Source organism: Lampetra planeri, chromosome 16 (genome assembly GCF_965212315.1).
Source record: "Lampetra planeri chromosome 16, kcLamPlan1.2.h2, whole genome shotgun sequence".
In the NCBI taxonomy this organism is placed as follows: Eukaryota; Metazoa; Chordata; class Hyperoartia; order Petromyzontiformes; family Petromyzontidae; genus Lampetra; species Lampetra planeri.
In genome coordinates, this window is record NC_136122.1 from 13,654,011 (window position 1) to 13,671,553 (window position 17,543).

The window sequence follows — 17,543 nt, forward strand, 5'->3', positions numbered from 1 at the left end:
GATGGTCGTGGCGGAGTTTGTGATCAGAGAGGTGGTGGTGGTGATGCTTAGTGGGAACATCGGGGATTGTGGTGGTGGTGGTCCGTTGTTGAACACGTGTCTGCATAGACACGGGTGTCTCTCTCCCCGCCTCTCTCCACCCTCTCCGTGCCAATCAGACAATATCTTGCTGTCCTTCCCCACACCTCCAATTATCACGGTTTGGCTACGTACGGTGCGAAAGAAGTCCAACATACATACGGACATTATCCCACCCCATTTGGCTCTTCGGACAAATGCGTAACAGTTCCTGTGCGTGCAGTGCGCTCCGGCGGTTGGAGAGTGACAATGGGGGGGGGGGGGACGCCGCGGGAGGGAGGGATATGATCCGTGAGACCGCAAATTAACCCCCCTCCACCCCCCCCTCTCCTGCTCGCCCCACAACTCTAACAGATCGCACGCCTTCTGCGGAGCAACGTCAACTCGGGCATACGAGACAGAGACGCGTAGACATCAAGAGGCGCATTCGTAGAGACGCACAGTGATATGCGCACACAGACACACACGCTTACCCAAACGCAACATACACCAACGATGTCACGCACGAAGAGCCGACGCACACTGTAATATAGCCAAACACTCACACACACAGAACTACGCAAATACACACACTGGTGCATCAGCAACACAGACGAATACACACCAACAAAACAGACACGCATTTTTGACCCAAACACATTGACAAACACACACTTTGACCCACACACCGACACGCGCACACATATCAAACCGCACACACACTCACGCATAGTCGCGCACACACACAGATAGCCAACCACACACGCAGACACTGACACCCACGCTTTGACCTACACGGACAACCAACTACACTCGCACGGATAGCCACCCACACGCGCAGAGCCACACACACGGAGAGAGGCACACACACACAGAGATACACACAGAGAGCCACACACACAGAGAGCCACACACACGCACGCAGAGATCCACACACACACACAGAGACACACACAGAGAGCCACACACACAGAGAGCCACACACACGCACGCACAACCATGGCGTGCCATCTCGCGGAGGGCCCCGGCCAGTCGTGTCCGGCCACCGCGCGTCTCCCCGCCGCGGCCTCGCCCCCCTCGTCCCTGGGGCTCTCCGCGCTCTCCGTGGCCCTGCTGCTGCTGCTGTTGCTGCTGCTCGTGGCGCTGCGATTGTGGAGGGGACCCCGGCGCCTTCCCGAGGGGTTCCCGCCGGGACCCCGGGCGCTGCCCTTGGTCGGGAACCTCCTCTCGCTGGGGGAGCAGCCGCACGTGACGCTGACGGAGCTGGCGAGCCAGCACGGAGCGGTGAGTCGAGCCGGTGGGGAGGGAGAGTCGCGTCGGTCGGCACACTGGTCAACGAAGACGGAGTCGTCGTCATCGCCATCATCATTATCATCATCACCATCATCACCATCAACAACCGCCATTCGCCACTAAGTGGCGGTGACGTCACTACGACGCTTGTGCCAGGCTATGTGCACGTTGAGACCACGTGAAATGTCGAACGCCCGCTTGCAGGAGGTCATGGGACAGACCCAGGTGCCACGGGTCGACTGACTGAGATGACTGGCTGATGCACCACCTGTGCCCCCTACTGTGCCAACTTGCTGTGATTTTATCTACCCGGTGCTCCGCTCGTGGTTGTGAGCGTCGCTCCTCCACCCTCCGTTGTTGTTAGAGGGCGACTGTCTCCAACTGCCCAGTAGCGTCCTTTACGAGCCTCCTCCACAGAGTCCGATCTTGACACCGCTGGTACCAGTCATCGGCAAGTCCACTCAGCTCCACGTCCTCCTGTACCACATCACTCCATCTCTTCTCTAGCCCGTGACGCGCCCGTTTAGCGCCCTCAATCCGGCCAAACAAAAGCTGTTTAGGCATGCGGTGGCTGGACATGCGGGCTACATGACCAAGCCAAAGCAGCCTTGCCTGCCGGAGGAGCTCACCGATGGAACTTTGTCCACATCTTTCAAGGATTTGTGAGCTCCTCACACAATCCAGCCTGGTTAAACCCAGGATAGATCGTAGGCAGGCCAGCCTACATGTTTTTCTATCCGGCGAAGATGTTCCATTAGGGGGGTCCACGTTTCGCAAGCGTATAGAAGGGAGATAATGACTGTGGCCGAGAAGACCTGAAGCTTTGCGCGGAATGACAGACCAGGTAGCTTCCACAGTGTTTCGCAACTGGTCATGGGAAATCTCCACTCTCTCCACAACTGCCCCGTCACCAATTGGGAGTTGTGGGGGTGGAGTGTCCGATGGTACAAAATACCCAGGCAGGTGCTTAGTTTTGATGGGGCTGATGGTAAGGCCCACCTCTTAGTGGCAAGCTCCAGGTTCAGTAGCAGCGCCTCCAACTCCTCCTCTGAGTGAGCAGCAATTACCAGATCATCGGCATACATAACATGGTTGAGCAATAGGGAGCCATCCCTTGATCGCACCCGGGCATCGATCAGCCTCCCATTCTATCTGTACCAGATAGAAATTCCTCCGGTACAGCTATGGAAGGCTTCACGAACTACGTGGTCGAAATATGTGTTAAATAATGTGGGAGCCAGAGGACATCCCTGTCGCACCACAAGGTGTACAGGAAATGGCTCCGACTCCTGGCCACGTAGTTTACCTGGGCCCGCTCACCATCATGAAGGTCCTTAATGATCGTGAGCAGAGGGTCAGAGACTCCGAAAGCACGAAAAACCCAGAGCTCAGACCTACTGATGGTATCGTCCTTGACCAAGTCAATAAAGCAGAGATGTAGGTCTTGTTGGAATTCCCTACACCTCTGCTGTAGCAGATAGACAGAAGATATGGCATCTGTACAGGACCACCCTTTTCTGAAACCGCATTGGGGCTCCGCAAGCCCCTCGTCAGCGTGCCTAGCAAGGCGATATTGAATAATAATTCTTGAAGAGTGAGATGCCCCTGTAGTTGTTACAGTCTGTGCGGTCCCCCTTCTTAAAGAGGGGGACCACCAGGGCATCCTTACAATCCTGCGGAAACCGTCCAGTGGTCCAGACTCTTGTTATGATGTCATGTAGGGTAGTCTGTGCACAAACGCCACGCTCCCTCAGCATTTTTCTTGGGAGATCATCTCTGCCCGGTGCCTTTCCTGGTCTCAGGCTCTCGATCGCCTTCAGTGCTTCCTCAATAGATGGCACCTCAGCCAGCCACTCACAAGGGGTGACGACTTCTTCCGATATTTGAGGCACCGCAGCCTCGGCAGGGTCATCCCCACTTTGTCCCACGATGTTTTCTATGTCGAGGGATTTCCCCTTCCCCAGGACCTCACAGAAACGCTCAGCAAATCTGCAAACCTGTTCCTGGGGATCAGATATTGGATCGCCGTTCTTTCCCTTATGGATGGCAATAGGTATGGTGCTGCAGGTTGCTTTTTGATGGAGTTAAAGAGCGATTTGTGATCGCGGGCCATTGAGGCAGACTCTATCTCCTCAGCAAATCGCGACCACCACCCACCCTTGCAGCGCCTCACGGCTCTCCGAACCTCCGAGCGAAGGCTGCGGTAAGCCTCCTCATTTTCTGACGTGGGATGCTGTAGACGATGAGAGTGGGTCTGTCGCTTTTTCTCTGCCAGCTTAAACACCTCCTCTGTCAGCCAGGGTCTCTGAGGAGGTCTGGACCGCGTACCCAAAGCAGCCATTGCAGCTGCATGAGCCACAGTCCTAAATCTCGCCCATTTCCCCTCGACATCAGGAGGAGTGGGGGACGATGCCAACCCCAGCCGCAAGCAATGATGAAATTCTCGCTTTCAACGTTCATAAGCATAGCTGAAACCAGGCCACTATGGGTTTGAATGTGGTCCAGGGTGTACACCCACCACTGGAGTGGAAGAATGGCAGGCGCATCTTACAGATGACAAGTCGATGGTCAGTGGGCAGATCAGCTCCAGGGTAGGTTCTGGTGTCAAGGACATGGGCCCGCATCCGCTGTTCCATCACTATGTGGTCCAGCAGATGGTCTTGCATATCACCATCATCATCATCACCATCATCACCATCGTCATCACCATCACCATCATCACCACCATCATCACCATCATCACCATCATCATCTGACGAGATGGACAGCCACGACGAAGACCGCAAACTTCTCTAAGCGCCGCGAACAGAAGAACCCCGCTCCTCTCTCCCCTCGGCGAGTGGAGAGGGCGCGTGGTCGTGGGACTGGGAGGGAGGGAGGGGAGTTGCGTTCATTTTTTCAAATATTAAAATCAGAGGCGCCACCGCTTGTGTTTGTTAGTGCGCAAAGAAGCGACGCTGCCGGAATCTCGCGGAGAGACTGGGAAGGGGAACCACGTGGACTGGAGAACGATGTCATTCTGAACGTCGTCAGGCCAACGTCGTCAAGAACGGTGACGGAGGAAGCAGCCAAAGAACGGAACGCGTCCGAGAGGACGTGAGCCGAGGAGATGGTGCCATGATAATTACGATGATGATGACGATGATGATGATATCAGCAGCTGCAATAGTGCTCCAGGTGCTAGGGGTGGATGGATCATGACATCGCAGGATCGTAAGAGGTGGCGGTAGCTACGTTGCGTCCTTCATCCAACAGCGGATTGGCCATGGCTGGTGATGAGGAGGGGGGGGGTGAGATGTGTATGCGCGCGTCGCGCGTGGCCACGAGCCACAGCCGCTCAGTGCTGACGTCATAAAGACCGCGTTGTTGTGGGCCATTATTTAATTATTTAGATTATTACTTTGTTATTTTATTGGGGGTGGGGGGGTGTAAGTTCCGGGGCTGTGGTGGGAGTCTGTTTCTGACGATGGGCATGGTCACCGCGACCTATCGGAAGTGAGGGAGGGGGGGGTATGGCGGAAGGGTGGGGGAGGGGCGGAACGGGTGATGTGAGGTTAGGAGACCCGGAACATTGGGGGGGAGGGGGGGGGAGACGTTGATTATGTAGAGAGTGGGGTGATAGTGATGTTGATGATGCAGGTGGTGATATTGACGACGATACCGGTGTGAATGGAAAGGGTCGTGACATCCACACGATGAGTGATGATGATGACCACGATGGAGATAACACGGGGCACAAGTCCAGTCTGGTGGCAGAACACGCAGACAGACGGACACGCGCACGCACGCGCACAGACAACAGCCGCCGTTCGCCACTAAGTGCCGGTGACGTCACCACGACGCTTGTGCCAGGCTAGGTGCACTTTGAGGCCACGTGCAGTTTCGAAGGCCCGCTAGCAGGAGGTCACGGAACATAACCAGGTGCCATGGGTTGACTGAGATGACTGTCAGATGCACCACCTGAGCGACTCCCTCCAACTTCCCCAGCAGCATCCTTCACGAACCTCCTCCACAGTGGCCGATCTTGACACTGCTGGTACCACTCATCGGCAAGTCCAATCAGATCCATATCCTCCTGTACCACATCAGCCCATCTCTTCTCTAGCCCACACCGCGCCGGTTTAGCCCCATCTAGCCGGTAAAACAGGAGCTGCTTGGGCATGCGGTTGCTGGGCATGCGGGCTCCATGTCCCAAGCCAACTCAGCCGAGCTTGTCTGTAGGAGCGCACTGACAAGACTGTGCCCACATCTTTCAGGGATCTGTGTTGCTCCTCGCACAATCAAGTCTGGTTGAGCCCAGGATGGCTCAGGCTAGCCTCAATGTTTCAAGCTGGCGCAGACATCTCGCAAGCGTAGAGGAGGGAAAACCGTGGCCGAGAAGAACCGAAGCTTCGAATGGAGCGACAGGCCAGGTAGCTTCCACACAGCGGTGCGCAGCTGATGGAAATATAATGCCACTCGACTTATTCGGAGTGTGACCTCGGCTGCCAAACCGGAGCTGGTCATATGCACACTGCTCAAGTACAGAAACGTCTCCACTCTCTCCCCCGCTGCCTTGTCACTCGTGGGGAAGTTGAGGGAGGGGAGCATGTGATTACGCAAAATACCCAGCCAGGTGCTTTGTTTTTGTGGGACTGGTGGTAAGGCTCCAGCAGTTGCATGCTCCAGGTTCAGAAGTAGCAGCATTCGCCAGTTCATCCGCATACATAACGTGGTTGATCAAAAGGGAGCCATCCTTTGACCGCACCCGGGCGTCGATCAGCCTCCCATTGTATCTATACCAGATGGAAATTCCACGAGTATATCCATGTAACTCGTCTCAAACTAGGCGGTCAAAGAAGATGTTAAATAGCGTAGGGGCCAGATGACATCCCTGTCGCACGCCACGGTTAACAGAACATGGCTCCGACGCCCAGCCAGGCAACTTTACACGGGCCTGCCCACCCTCATGAAGGCCCTTCGTGAGCACAGAGGCGCGCACACACATCACACACAGTCACACACACAGACACTTAACCCAGTGAATGCTGTAATGTTTCATAACTCGTGACATGACCCAGACGGACGAGGAATGTACGCAATGCCCACACTGTGATGAGCGCGCGTGTGTGTCCGTGTGTGTGTCCGTGTGTGTGTCCGTGTATGTGTGCTCGAGTGTGTTTCTGTGTCTGTTTGGCTGTCTGTTTTTGCTTTCGTCCCTGTGTGCGCATGTTCGTGTGTGTCTTTGTTTGATGCCCGCTCACGACCAAGATCAGTGACGCTTATCTGAACCGGTCCTCGGTCTCCCCTAGGTCGACTCAGCCTCAAATGAGTGCCTGGTGGGGCGTGAAATCAGCATTCTGGGAGACAAATACGGCCGTGCGTGGTGCTGGCCACCCACCCCCTCGTGTGCCGTGCCGGACTTTATAGGTGCTCGCTAACAGCACTTGCTCCTACAGTCTGTTAAGGCTATACGGGGCATCTTTGTCTTTGTGCCTTCATAGCGGTTAGCGCACTGCACTCGGAACCCGGCGACACGGGTTCGATTCCCGCTTACGGCCAACACCAGTGCCGGTCGTGGGCCTCCCCTAAGGCGACTCCGTCTTGAATGAATACCTGGCGCGGCGTGCCGGCACGTGCCGACATTCACAGTTGCTACTCGCAGAAAACATTCCCCAAACAGTCGCTCAAAGGCTCCACCGGGCGATATTTACATTTGCCATTCTGTCTGCGCCAGTCAACCTCGTTAACCATTAACCCTTGCGCCTGTCCGATGACCTGCCAGCGAACCCTCGACACTTAACACGATGGCTTCAAAGTACACCTAGCCTGGCACAAGCTCTGTGATGACGTCAGTGAATAGCACCTGTTGTCGTTTAGCGGTGTGTGATAGTCTGTGTTGGACTATGGGGAGCTGTAGCGTAGTGGTTAGCGCACTGCACTACGAAACTGGCGTTGGATTATCTGGCCACAGTTAATTATCGGAACCAGTCCTGTACCGAGCCTTAACAGCGACCCAGCCTTAAATGAGTCTCTGGTGCCTGTGTGTAAATATGAACACTGGGGAGACAAAGGCGGCTGGGCGTGGTGTTGCCCACTCACCCCCGTGCCGTTCCGGCCTTTATAGGTGCTCGCTAACAGGACTTTCCCCAAAAGCCTGCCAAGCCTATTCGGGGGATCTTTGTCTTTGTGTCCGACCGATCACCGTGCCAGCTACCCGACGCGAGAATTCAGTAACCCCCTCATGCTTCAGATGCAGTGGTGTGAAGATGGTTCATCGCACTCTCTGGCCCATATACAAATACACACAGAGACAGACTCTAAAAACTCCCAAATACACAAAGATACCTGACCAGATTGAGAGGAGCAAGTGCTTTTAGCGAACACCAATGAAGGCTGAAATGACATAACAGCCTTTGTTTCCTGAGTGGCGATGTTTACACAGTTACTTATTTGAGTCTGAGTCGACCTAGGGGAGGCCCAGGATCGGTGCAGATAAACGTCACTGATGAATCGAGATGCACGAACCCACACGTCACACACGCCAACACACACGATACACAACACACAACTCACACACTCGTACACGCCACACGCAGCCTCGCAGGCAGCCTCACTCGCACACACGTGCACCAACCAACACATTCATACATTCACACGAACACTCTCTCACAACCTCAGTAACGACTGTACGCCATCATCATCATCGTCATCGTCTCGTCCGTCCCCAGGGACGACGATGACCACATGTGCATCGAGAGTCAGTAACCATCGTCACCTCGCGGGGTTGTTCTGTTTGATTCCTGTCGGTTCGCTTCTAAGCGACACACCATGCCGCATAGCTCACACGCACTGTGGGCTCAGGGCAACTCCTGAGATTCAGACGCACTGGTCGACACCGTAACCACTTCGAGCCCGCCAACATACCCACCAAATTAAACACACGCTCAAACACACACAGCAACCGTACCTCTCTATTTGGTGGCATTGATATCAACACAGCGCATGCATCAGGCTAGGTGCACTTTGAGTGAACATGAAGGCCCCTCTCTATCCGGCCAAATCAAAAGCAGCTTGGGCATGCGGTGGCTGGGCATGAGGGCTGCATGACCCAGCCAACGCAGCCTCAGTCGCCTGCCAGAGCAGCTCGCCGATGATGGAGACTGTCCAGATGATGCCGTAAATGGATGGGCGAGTTCCTAACGCAGCCCAAAAACCGACGGTGGATCGTGGGCAGGCTGCTGGTGAGCCCCTTCCCGTGGGGCTTCTCGCTCATCCTGCTCCCCCCTCTGCCCCCCCACCCCCCTCTGCCCCCCCCCACCCCCCGGGGCAGGTGTACTCGGTGTGGCTGGCCACCATCCCGGCCGTGGTGGTGTGCGGCTACGAGGCCGTGCGCGAGTGCCTGCAGCTGCGCGCCACCGACTTCGCCGATCGCCCGTGCCTCCCGCTCTTCCAGCGCCTCACGGGCATGCGTGGTGGGTCACCGGGGTGGGTCACCGGGTTGGGTCATCGGGGTGGGTCACCGGGGTGGGTCACCGGGGTGGGTCACCGGGGTGGGTCACCAGGGTGGGTCATCGGGGTGGGTCACCGGGGTGGGTCACCGGGGTGGGTCACCAGGGTGGGTCACCGGGGTGGGTCACCGGGGTGGGTCACCGGGGTGGGTCACCAGGGTGGGTCACCGGGGTGGGTCACCGGGGTGGGTCACCGGGGTGGGTCACCAGGGTGGGTCATCGGAGTGGGTCACCGGGATGGGTCACCGGGGTGGGTCACCAGGGTGGGTCACTGGGGTGGGTCACCGGGGTGGGTCACCGGCGTGGGTCACCTGGTCACCGGGGTGGGTCACCGGGGTGGGTCACCGGGTGGGTCACCGGGGTGGGTCACCGGGGTGGGTCACCTGGTCACCAGGGTGGGTCACCGGGGTGGGTCACCGGGGTGGGTCACCGGGTGGGTCACCAGGGTGGGTCACTGGGGTGGGTCACTGGGGTGAGTCACCGGGGTGGGTCACCGGGGTGGGTCACCGGGTGGGTCACCAGGGTGGGTCACCGGGGTGGGTCACTGGGGTGGGTCACCGGGGTGGGTCACCGGGTGGGTCACCAGGGTGGGTCACCGGGGTGGTTCACCGGGGCGGATCACCGGGTCACAGCAATCATCGTGTCCCTCCGATTGCGCAAAAAAAACCCGGCAGGACCCTCCTGAAAATGAGTCTTGAGGACTCGGCCCGGTTTTCCTGGGAAATTACACGGAAAAGTGAAATCGTGTTCTTGGCCACGCAGATGAATGGGCACCACCAACACCGCTGGTTAATGTATCTGCTCTGGGCTTATGGGACTATCCGCTCTCCCGCTTACGAATGCGAACCCAGGCCTCCTGAACGCGCGGTTCGGCCCGGGCTGGGCCGAGCAGAGGCGCCTGGCGGTGTGGAGCGTCCACGCGTTCGGCACGGCGAAGCCCGACTTCGAGAGTCTCCTCCAGGAGGAATGCGCCCACCTGCTGGAGGCTATGGACAAAGCCTTCGAGGCAGCCGATACAGAATCACCATCGTCGTCGTCATCGCATTCATCATCATCAGCAGCAACATCCAGATCACCAACAGCAAACGCGTCGTCATTATGTGATCTATCATCATCAGTAACAGCATGTGCTTCAGTAACACCATCAAAATCCCGAAAATCATCCGATGCTTCACCACCAGCATCGTCGTCAGCAGCAGCAGCGTCGTCATCAGCAGCATCGTCGTCAGCAGCAGCATCGTCGTCAGCAGCAGCATCGTCGTCAGCAGCAGCATCCCCTTCATCTTCACCACCGCCGCCAAAGCGAGACCCAAGCGCGGCCGCCGCCGGTGGCATCGACCCGGGCCCTCTCATCACGAGCGCGGTGTCGAACGTCACCAACCTGGTGATCTTCGGCGAGCGCTTCGAGTACGGCGACACGGAGTTCGAGGGCATGGTGCAGATGTTCAGCGAGAACGTGGCGCTGGCGGCGAGCGCCTGGTCCTTCCTTTACAGCGCCTTCCCGCGCCTCGTGGGGGCGCTGCCCTTTGGCTCGCACCGCCGCCTCTTCGCCAACGCGGAGCGCGTGCGCGAGTGCCTCGTGAGCCTCACCGAGAAGTTCTCGCGCGGCCGCGTGCCCGGCGAGCCGAGGCACATGGTGGACGCCTACCTCGACCAGGTGGACGCGGCCGAAGAGGCGGCGGCGTTGGAGGCGTCGTCGTCATCATCAAGAACAATGGCATCAGGATCAACAGAAACTACATCATCATCATCAATGTCATCGTCTAGGTTATCACCGCCACCATCATTGTCGTCTTTATCGCCATTATCACCGCCATCACCTACATCATCATCTACTTCACTACAACCACCATCATCATCACCACCATCATCATCATCGCCACCATCATCACCACCACCACCATCACCACCACCATCGCCTACATCATCACCACCACCATTATCACCTACTTCACGACAACCACCATCATCATCCCCACCATCATCATCATCACCTACATCCTCACCACCCCCACCACCATCATCGTTCACGCGAGACAACATGATCTTCACGATCGGCGAACTCTTCATCGCTGGAACCGAGACGAGCAGCAACACTCTGCGCTGGGCCATCCTCTACATGTGCCTCTACCCGGAGCTGCAAGGTGAGCGGGAGGGGTGATGGGGGAGGGGTGGCGGAGGGGAGGGAGCGAGGGGGCCGTGATGCAAACAACAGCGGTCTGATTTGAGTCTCAAGCGCTTGAGACTCAAATTGACACGGCGTGGAGAGGAGACCTTAATACAGCAGTGGATTGAACATTGGCTGTAAACCCATTCGTTTACTGTGTGTTTTTTAATTAATTGAATGACCGATTAAATCTGTGTGTTCTGCTCACGATGCATGAATCGAATCGTGCGTCCAGGTATAGCTCTGGTGGTTGCCTCTGGGCTGATGAAGCGAACACCACGATACCAACGATACCAACATACCAACGATACCAACGATACCAACATACCAACATACCAACGATACCAACGAGAGAGACGTCCATGACGCGTAATAATTACCCAGGAGTTGAACGCGTCCGTGAAGATATCCGCCCCCTTCCTAAATCATCTCCCCCCCCCCAAATCTGTCCACCCCCACTTCATTCCCCCATCACCCCAAATTATCTCTCCCGTAAACCCGCCTTCTCGCAAATCACACGACATCCCCATCCACCCCGTCCCGAAACCACTCTCTACTCAACCCCGCCCACACCCCGGGTCCTCCATGCACCCCCCCCCGGCGCCCCTCTCCCAATGTTGATGATGACTGTTACAGTTTAGCAGGAGTCAGGCTAACAAATACAAGCGGCGGTGCTTCTGAATATTCTGAATATTTATAAATAAAAGGTCAAAAATAAATGTGAGTGCACCTCCCCCTCCCTTCCTCCCCCGTCTCCACTCCCCCAATATCCGCTCCCAATCATCACCCCTCCCCCTTCTCTCCATCCCTCCCCTCCCCAGACGATCTGCACGCGGAGCTGACGCGTGCGCTGCGCGGCGAGCGTCGCGCGCTCCGCCTGTCGGACCGCGCGCGCACCCCGCTGCTCGAGGCCACGCTCCACGAGGTCATGCGACACGCCACCATCGCGCCCCTCGGCATCTTCCGCGCGGCGACGCGCGACACCTCCCTCCGCGGCTTCGCGGTGCCCCGCGGCACCGTGGTGGTGGCCAACCTCCACTCGGCGCACCGCGATCCGAGCGCCTGGGCCCGCGCGCACGAGTTCCTGCCGCAACGCTTCCTCGACGCCGACGGCAGATTCGTGCGTCGCAAGGCGTTCGTGGCCTTCTCCATCGGTGGGTGGAGAGGGGAGAGGGGTGGGGTGGGGGACTGCTCGATAGGGGAGGGGAGGGGTGGGTGTGTGTGGTGACTCTTCACTCCTCGCTCTGCTCCACCTCTCTGCATTCCCCAGCCTCTCCCTCTCCTGGCCCATCTTCTTCTCTCCTCCCGTCTCCTGTAACCTCACCCCCTCATCGCTTCCTCACCTCCTACCCCTCGTCTCCTCTCTGTTCACCTCATCGCTCACCTCCCACTCTCCTGCCATTGCCCTCCATCCAGTACCTCCTTCCTCTTAACTCCCCGTTACCTTCCCCTTACCTCCACCCGCCCCCCTGGCCCCCGACCGCACCCGCCCTTCCATCCCCCCCACCTCTTCTCTTCTAACCCTTTCCACTCGCTCTATTCTCCCAGTCTCCCTCTCCACTCTTATTCCTCTCCTCTTTCCATTTTCCTCACCGTGCATCTCTCATCTCACGTCATCTTCTTCCCTCTTCACCCCCCCCCCCTCTACATCCCTCTCAAAATCCTCCTCCGTCTCTCGACCCAACCCCATCCTCTCCTCTTTCCCCCCTCCTCACCCCCAGGCCGCCGTCACTGCGTGGGAGAGAAGCTGGCGCTCATGGAACTCTTCCTGTTCCTCGCCTCCATGCTGCACAGGTTCCGCTTCAGCCTGGCCGGGGGTGGCGCGCCCGACCTGCGGCCCCGCCTCGGCTTTACCCTCCAGCCGCGACCTTACCGCGTGAACGCCACGCGGCGGTAGCGCGGGTGGCGCGGGTGGCCGCTTTTCGGGGTGGCGTGGAGCGGGCGTGGGGTGGGACAGCCACCATCACCCAAAGGGCATCCGCGGCGGAGACTCGGGAACCGTCGCGTTCGGAACGTGGCCAACCGCCAAGGATGGAACGGCCACCCGCTGTGAAATGGGGAACATCTCTTGGGGGGCCACCGGAGTAGGTTCGAGTGAAGGTGCGAGGTGCCAGTCACAGGGTGGCAACCGCGAAGGACTGAACTCTTGCCCGAGTGAGGATGACTGGAGACTCGAGAGAGAGAGAACGCCACCCTTTCTGCGGCGGTCACCGACGACTCCAAGGAGATGGGGTGGCAACCAGGGAGACGGAGCAGTCATCTGTGAAATGGGAACTACCTCCTGGGTGGCCACGGTCGAATAGAGAGACAAGAGGGGTTCCATGTATAGGGTGGCCACCCGGGTGGCAACCGGGGATATGGAACTCTCTATCCCAGAGATGCATTGGGGTTCCACTGAAGACAGAACGACAATTTATACAACTGAACTCTGGTCGCCGGGGACATAACGCAGTCCGCTAACCGCTGCGCCACCGCTCCCCCGCCCCATGTAATAAAGCACACGGGTGCACTTTAGCTGGACGCACGCGTTGGGCTTGTTCCGCGTAAACTCGGCGTGCATCCGACAGGCAGATGGCTCTTTCATGGAATTTGCCAAACATCCCCGTGGAGCAGGGGGGCCCTCCAGACAAACACGACGCCTCTCGAGACCCGGCAAGTGTCCGTCACGGGACGGCTGCTTCGTGGATGTCTGCAGTCAATTCGCTTCCATGGCAGGCGCGCGTCCTGATTGACGAATGGGCACGTCAGTCGACAGAGGCCACGTCTCGGATACTTGTATTGAACCCCACGCTCGGCACATCGTCTCCCTCGTCAGCCCACTCCTTTATTTACAAGCCGCGACGCGCCGTGCCGCACCCTAAGGCAGGGGTTCTCACACCGCTGTCATTCGGTAATTACTGCATTACCCCCCGCCCCCCCCCCCATTGGGGCACGATCTATCCACTGCTGGATGGAGGACTCCACAAACCATCATCACGAGCGATGCTGCGACGCCACGATACATTCGCTCCTCCCTCATCGCTCCATCTCCTCCGCGGCAGTGGCGGCCACCCTCGCGGGCGATTTCCCTCCTTCGGCTGCCATTCCATCACTGATCTCGTCCATCGCCCTTCATCCCTTCTAAGTCGCGCTGTCCCCTGAACCAATCTCGCTGAACTTTCCTCACAGTCGCTATTACGTCCGGTCGGCATAAATTATATATAGATACATCTGACGACTGTGTCCCTGTCTCTCTCGCTCTCCCTGCCGCTCGGTGTAAAGCTCATCGTGCTCGCATCGCAACTTTCGTTCGCGCGGCTCACGCCTCCACGACGCTCCGACTGGCACCCTTCTCCAGGCGCCGACGGTGCGCGGGTAGCCGCGCGGCGGCTCAGTGTGGGAGTCGGACAGTGGTGGGGGTGGTGGTGGTGGCGATGCACGCGGCTCAGTGTGGGAGCCGGACAGTGGCGGTGGTGGTGGTGGTGGTGGCGATCCACGCGGCTCAGTGTAATCGCGCACCAGGGAGGCAGCAGCGAGGGTTGGTGGATCACCGCATACCAACGCTGTGACAATCCCCGGTGCCACTGGGGAGGAGCCGTGCCCTGGCTCTGCCAGGAGGAAAACAGGACAGCAAGGGTGCGCCGGCTGTTTCCATCTGTACGGGGATATTATTTCCCACTCGCACGCAAGGCGCGGGGTTCCTCCTCCCCACGTGAATAATACTAATAATAATAACCACACTAAACGTGACTCGTCATCCATTGGCTTGTTACAAATCAACACCCGCAGAGTCCTGCGACTCCTTGCTGTGTGGCCTCGATCGGGCCCGGCAGACCACTGAGATCCACATCAATTATGGGGGGGGGTGGTCCTGTGCCCCCCCCCCCCCCCCCCAGTGTAACCTAAGAGGCACTATTACAATCGCTATCATCATTACAATCAGAATACAATCGTTAATGTTGTTGTTACAGCAGTTTTGAGTTTAGAGAAATCTGTTATAAAAGGTTAAAAAACGGACACATTTTCATCATCATCATTGTCGCCGTCGTCTTGACATCAGCGGCACTGTTATTGTTTTTTCGTCGTGAACATCGTTCTTGCACCCGACGTTAAAAAACAACCTGGGTTGTAGATTTGGCACGGTGCTGCTGGTACGGGTTCCCCGATTGTATAACCCCACCCCCCCACCATCACTGCTCTCAACAACACGTGGAACACACACACAAAGTTCTCTCTCAGTTCTCAACAGCGCTGTCACGCGTTTATCAATCATCAGGCGCGTGAAAGCGTGTAACGATTTAAAATATACATTTAAAAAAAATAATTATCGTTTTAGTTCACAGACGAGATTGGGTAAATGCTGGAGCGTCGCTCGCACACGTGTGGAAGCGTTCTGCACAACCGGTCACTGGTTCCTCGTTTTTCACTGCACAACCGAGCCGTGCCAGTATTGTTTTTCCCACTCTGTAGGAGCCGAGTCGTGCCCCTGACGTCACACGCAATGCGCACATTATCAGCCCCGTCCCTGGCCCTGTTTGGCCTGCCAGCCAGATCCAGTCGTTTTCTCGTGATGCCAGCAGCGCACATGTCACGATTTTGGTTTCGTCTCAGCTTTGCCAACTGATCCAGTGGGGAAAAAAAAAACTACCACCCGTGCCATGCTGGCCCCGTGCTGGCTCGGCTCGGATGAACAAGTGGAAACGGGGTATTGTTGCTGGAAACAATGTGCGACCGCTTGCCAGCACGCACGCCAGTGTGAATTTGGTGAGCTCCCTTTTATTTAGCCATGTTCGCGGTCAACGATGCCCGCTGTAGTGGTCAATGGCCACATCGAGTCCAGTCTGTGGCCCCCCATGTGGTCATTCTCTTAGCCTCGTCCACTGTAAGGGGAATCCCCCCCCCCTCCCCCAATTTATGATCAGTTCAGGCAATCAATGAACTCGGTAAATCTTCAACACGTTTGTAGCCAATGACCGCGTGCAATGCCACTATGAGATCATCTCGGACCGCGTATTCATTCAGACTCTATAGCCTCGTATCGTCACAGTCAGGCATGTTCGCTCTGTGGTGGTGATGGTGGTGGTGATGGTGGTGGTGATAGTGGTGATGGTGGTGGTAGTGGTGGTTGTGCTGGTAAGTGGTGGTGGTGGTGATGATGGTAGTGATGGTGGTGGTGATTGTGGTGATGGTGGTGATGGTGGTGGTAGTGGTGGTTATGCTGGTAAGTGGTGGTGGTGGTGATGATGGTAGTGATGGTGAAAATGATGGTATGATAGTGGTGGTGGTGGTGATGATGGTTGTGGTTATAATGATTGTGATAGTGGTGATGATGGAGATGATGATGGTTGTGATGGTGGTGGTAATGATGGTGATGATGATGGCAGTGTCGATGGTGGTGATAGTGGCGATGTTGAGTGGGCAGCAGTCGCAGTCCTCGTCACGTGAGTCGACCATCTTCGTTCACTCGTGGCCCTGACGGCGAGCACTCGAGAGCAACCCGACACCCCGCGGCCCATCAACGTGCAAGCGGCCGCACACCGCTGCCGCCTCCTTCAATGTCCAGCAACGTCCACGCGGCCGCACGCTTCAACGTCCACGCGGCCGCACGCTTCAACGTCCACGCGGCCGCACGCTTCAACGTCCACGCGGCCGCACGCTTCAACGTCCACGCGGCCGCACGCTTCAACGTCCACGCGGCCGCACGCTTCAACGTCCACGCGGCCGCACGCTTCAACGTCCAGCAACGTCCGTGATAAAAAATAAAATAGAGAAGTCAAACGGAGCTCGCTCGCACACCCGGAGTGTCGTCCGCTGGATGCGTTGCTGCTCGCTTAACCCCTTTGCTTGCTTTTCCTTTCGACATTTTTATAAAAAATAGACCTCTGTGTGTGTGTATTTGTTTGTAATTAGTAAGCAAGTTGTTTTTAATAATGTTATTATTAATAATATCTAGAAAAAATAGTAATCAAAGAAAAACGATGGTGGTAATCAGAGGAATATCAAACGGTATTGCTATTATCGTAGGCGGTATTTATAGGAGGAAGTCATCGTCGTCTTTTGAAGTCATCAGCAGTGCCCGGACGCTGCTCCCACTGCCGACGCTGTTCCTCAAGGCTTGGGCTGCTCCGGGTCGAGATCGAGGTTGGGGTCGCGGTAAGCGATGAGGTCAAGGGGGGGGGGGGGATCGGGAAGAAAAGCGAGAGCGGAGGATGAGCGGGTGAGCACCGAGGGAGGTCGCTCCTTCTGCTCTGCTGCTCCCATAGCCTCGAACTCCGTCTCTCCCAGACATCCCGTGCTGTCGGCTCATTTTGGCCGGGAATCCAACTTGGGTCTAGCTGGGTTTGTGAGCACAGTGTCAAAAACCACAATACTGCCGCTCTCCACGAACTCGGCGAGTTCCGGGTTTTTTTTTTAACGAGGTGAGAAATCGAGAGACCAGCACAGTCTCAAAAGGCAAGTGACCTCATATACAAACAAATATTCCCCATATAGCCTTTAACAGACTGTTGGGGCAAGTGTTGTTAGCGAGCACCTTTGAAGGCCCCCACGGCATGTAA

General features: G+C 57.0%; 2 protein-coding genes across 2 annotated transcripts in view; one reads left to right on the forward strand and one right to left on the reverse strand.

Annotated features, from left to right (window-relative positions):
* The first annotated feature begins 419 nt into the window (after nucleotides 1-419).
* On the forward strand, nucleotides 420-14,221 carry LOC144723091 (vitamin D 25-hydroxylase-like). The gene is made up of 5 exons (XM_078601678.1): nucleotides 420-1,341; nucleotides 8,663-8,804; nucleotides 9,692-10,984; nucleotides 11,829-12,161; nucleotides 12,729-14,221. Exons 1-5 carry the CDS (start codon nucleotides 1,057-1,059, stop codon nucleotides 12,902-12,904), a joined length of 2,229 nt encoding a protein of 742 aa, XP_078457804.1. The 5' UTR covers nucleotides 420-1,056; the 3' UTR covers nucleotides 12,905-14,221.
* A 1,000-nt stretch (nucleotides 14,222-15,221) lies between these two features.
* PLEKHA7 (pleckstrin homology domain containing A7) overlaps nucleotides 15,222-17,543 on the reverse strand; it is an 85,533-nt gene continuing 83,211 nt past the window's right edge. Inside the window, 1 exon segment of the mRNA XM_078601677.1 lies at nucleotides 15,222-17,106. Coding sequence (XP_078457803.1) covers nucleotides 17,018-17,106 — 89 coding nt within the window. The 3' untranslated portion in view covers nucleotides 15,222-17,017.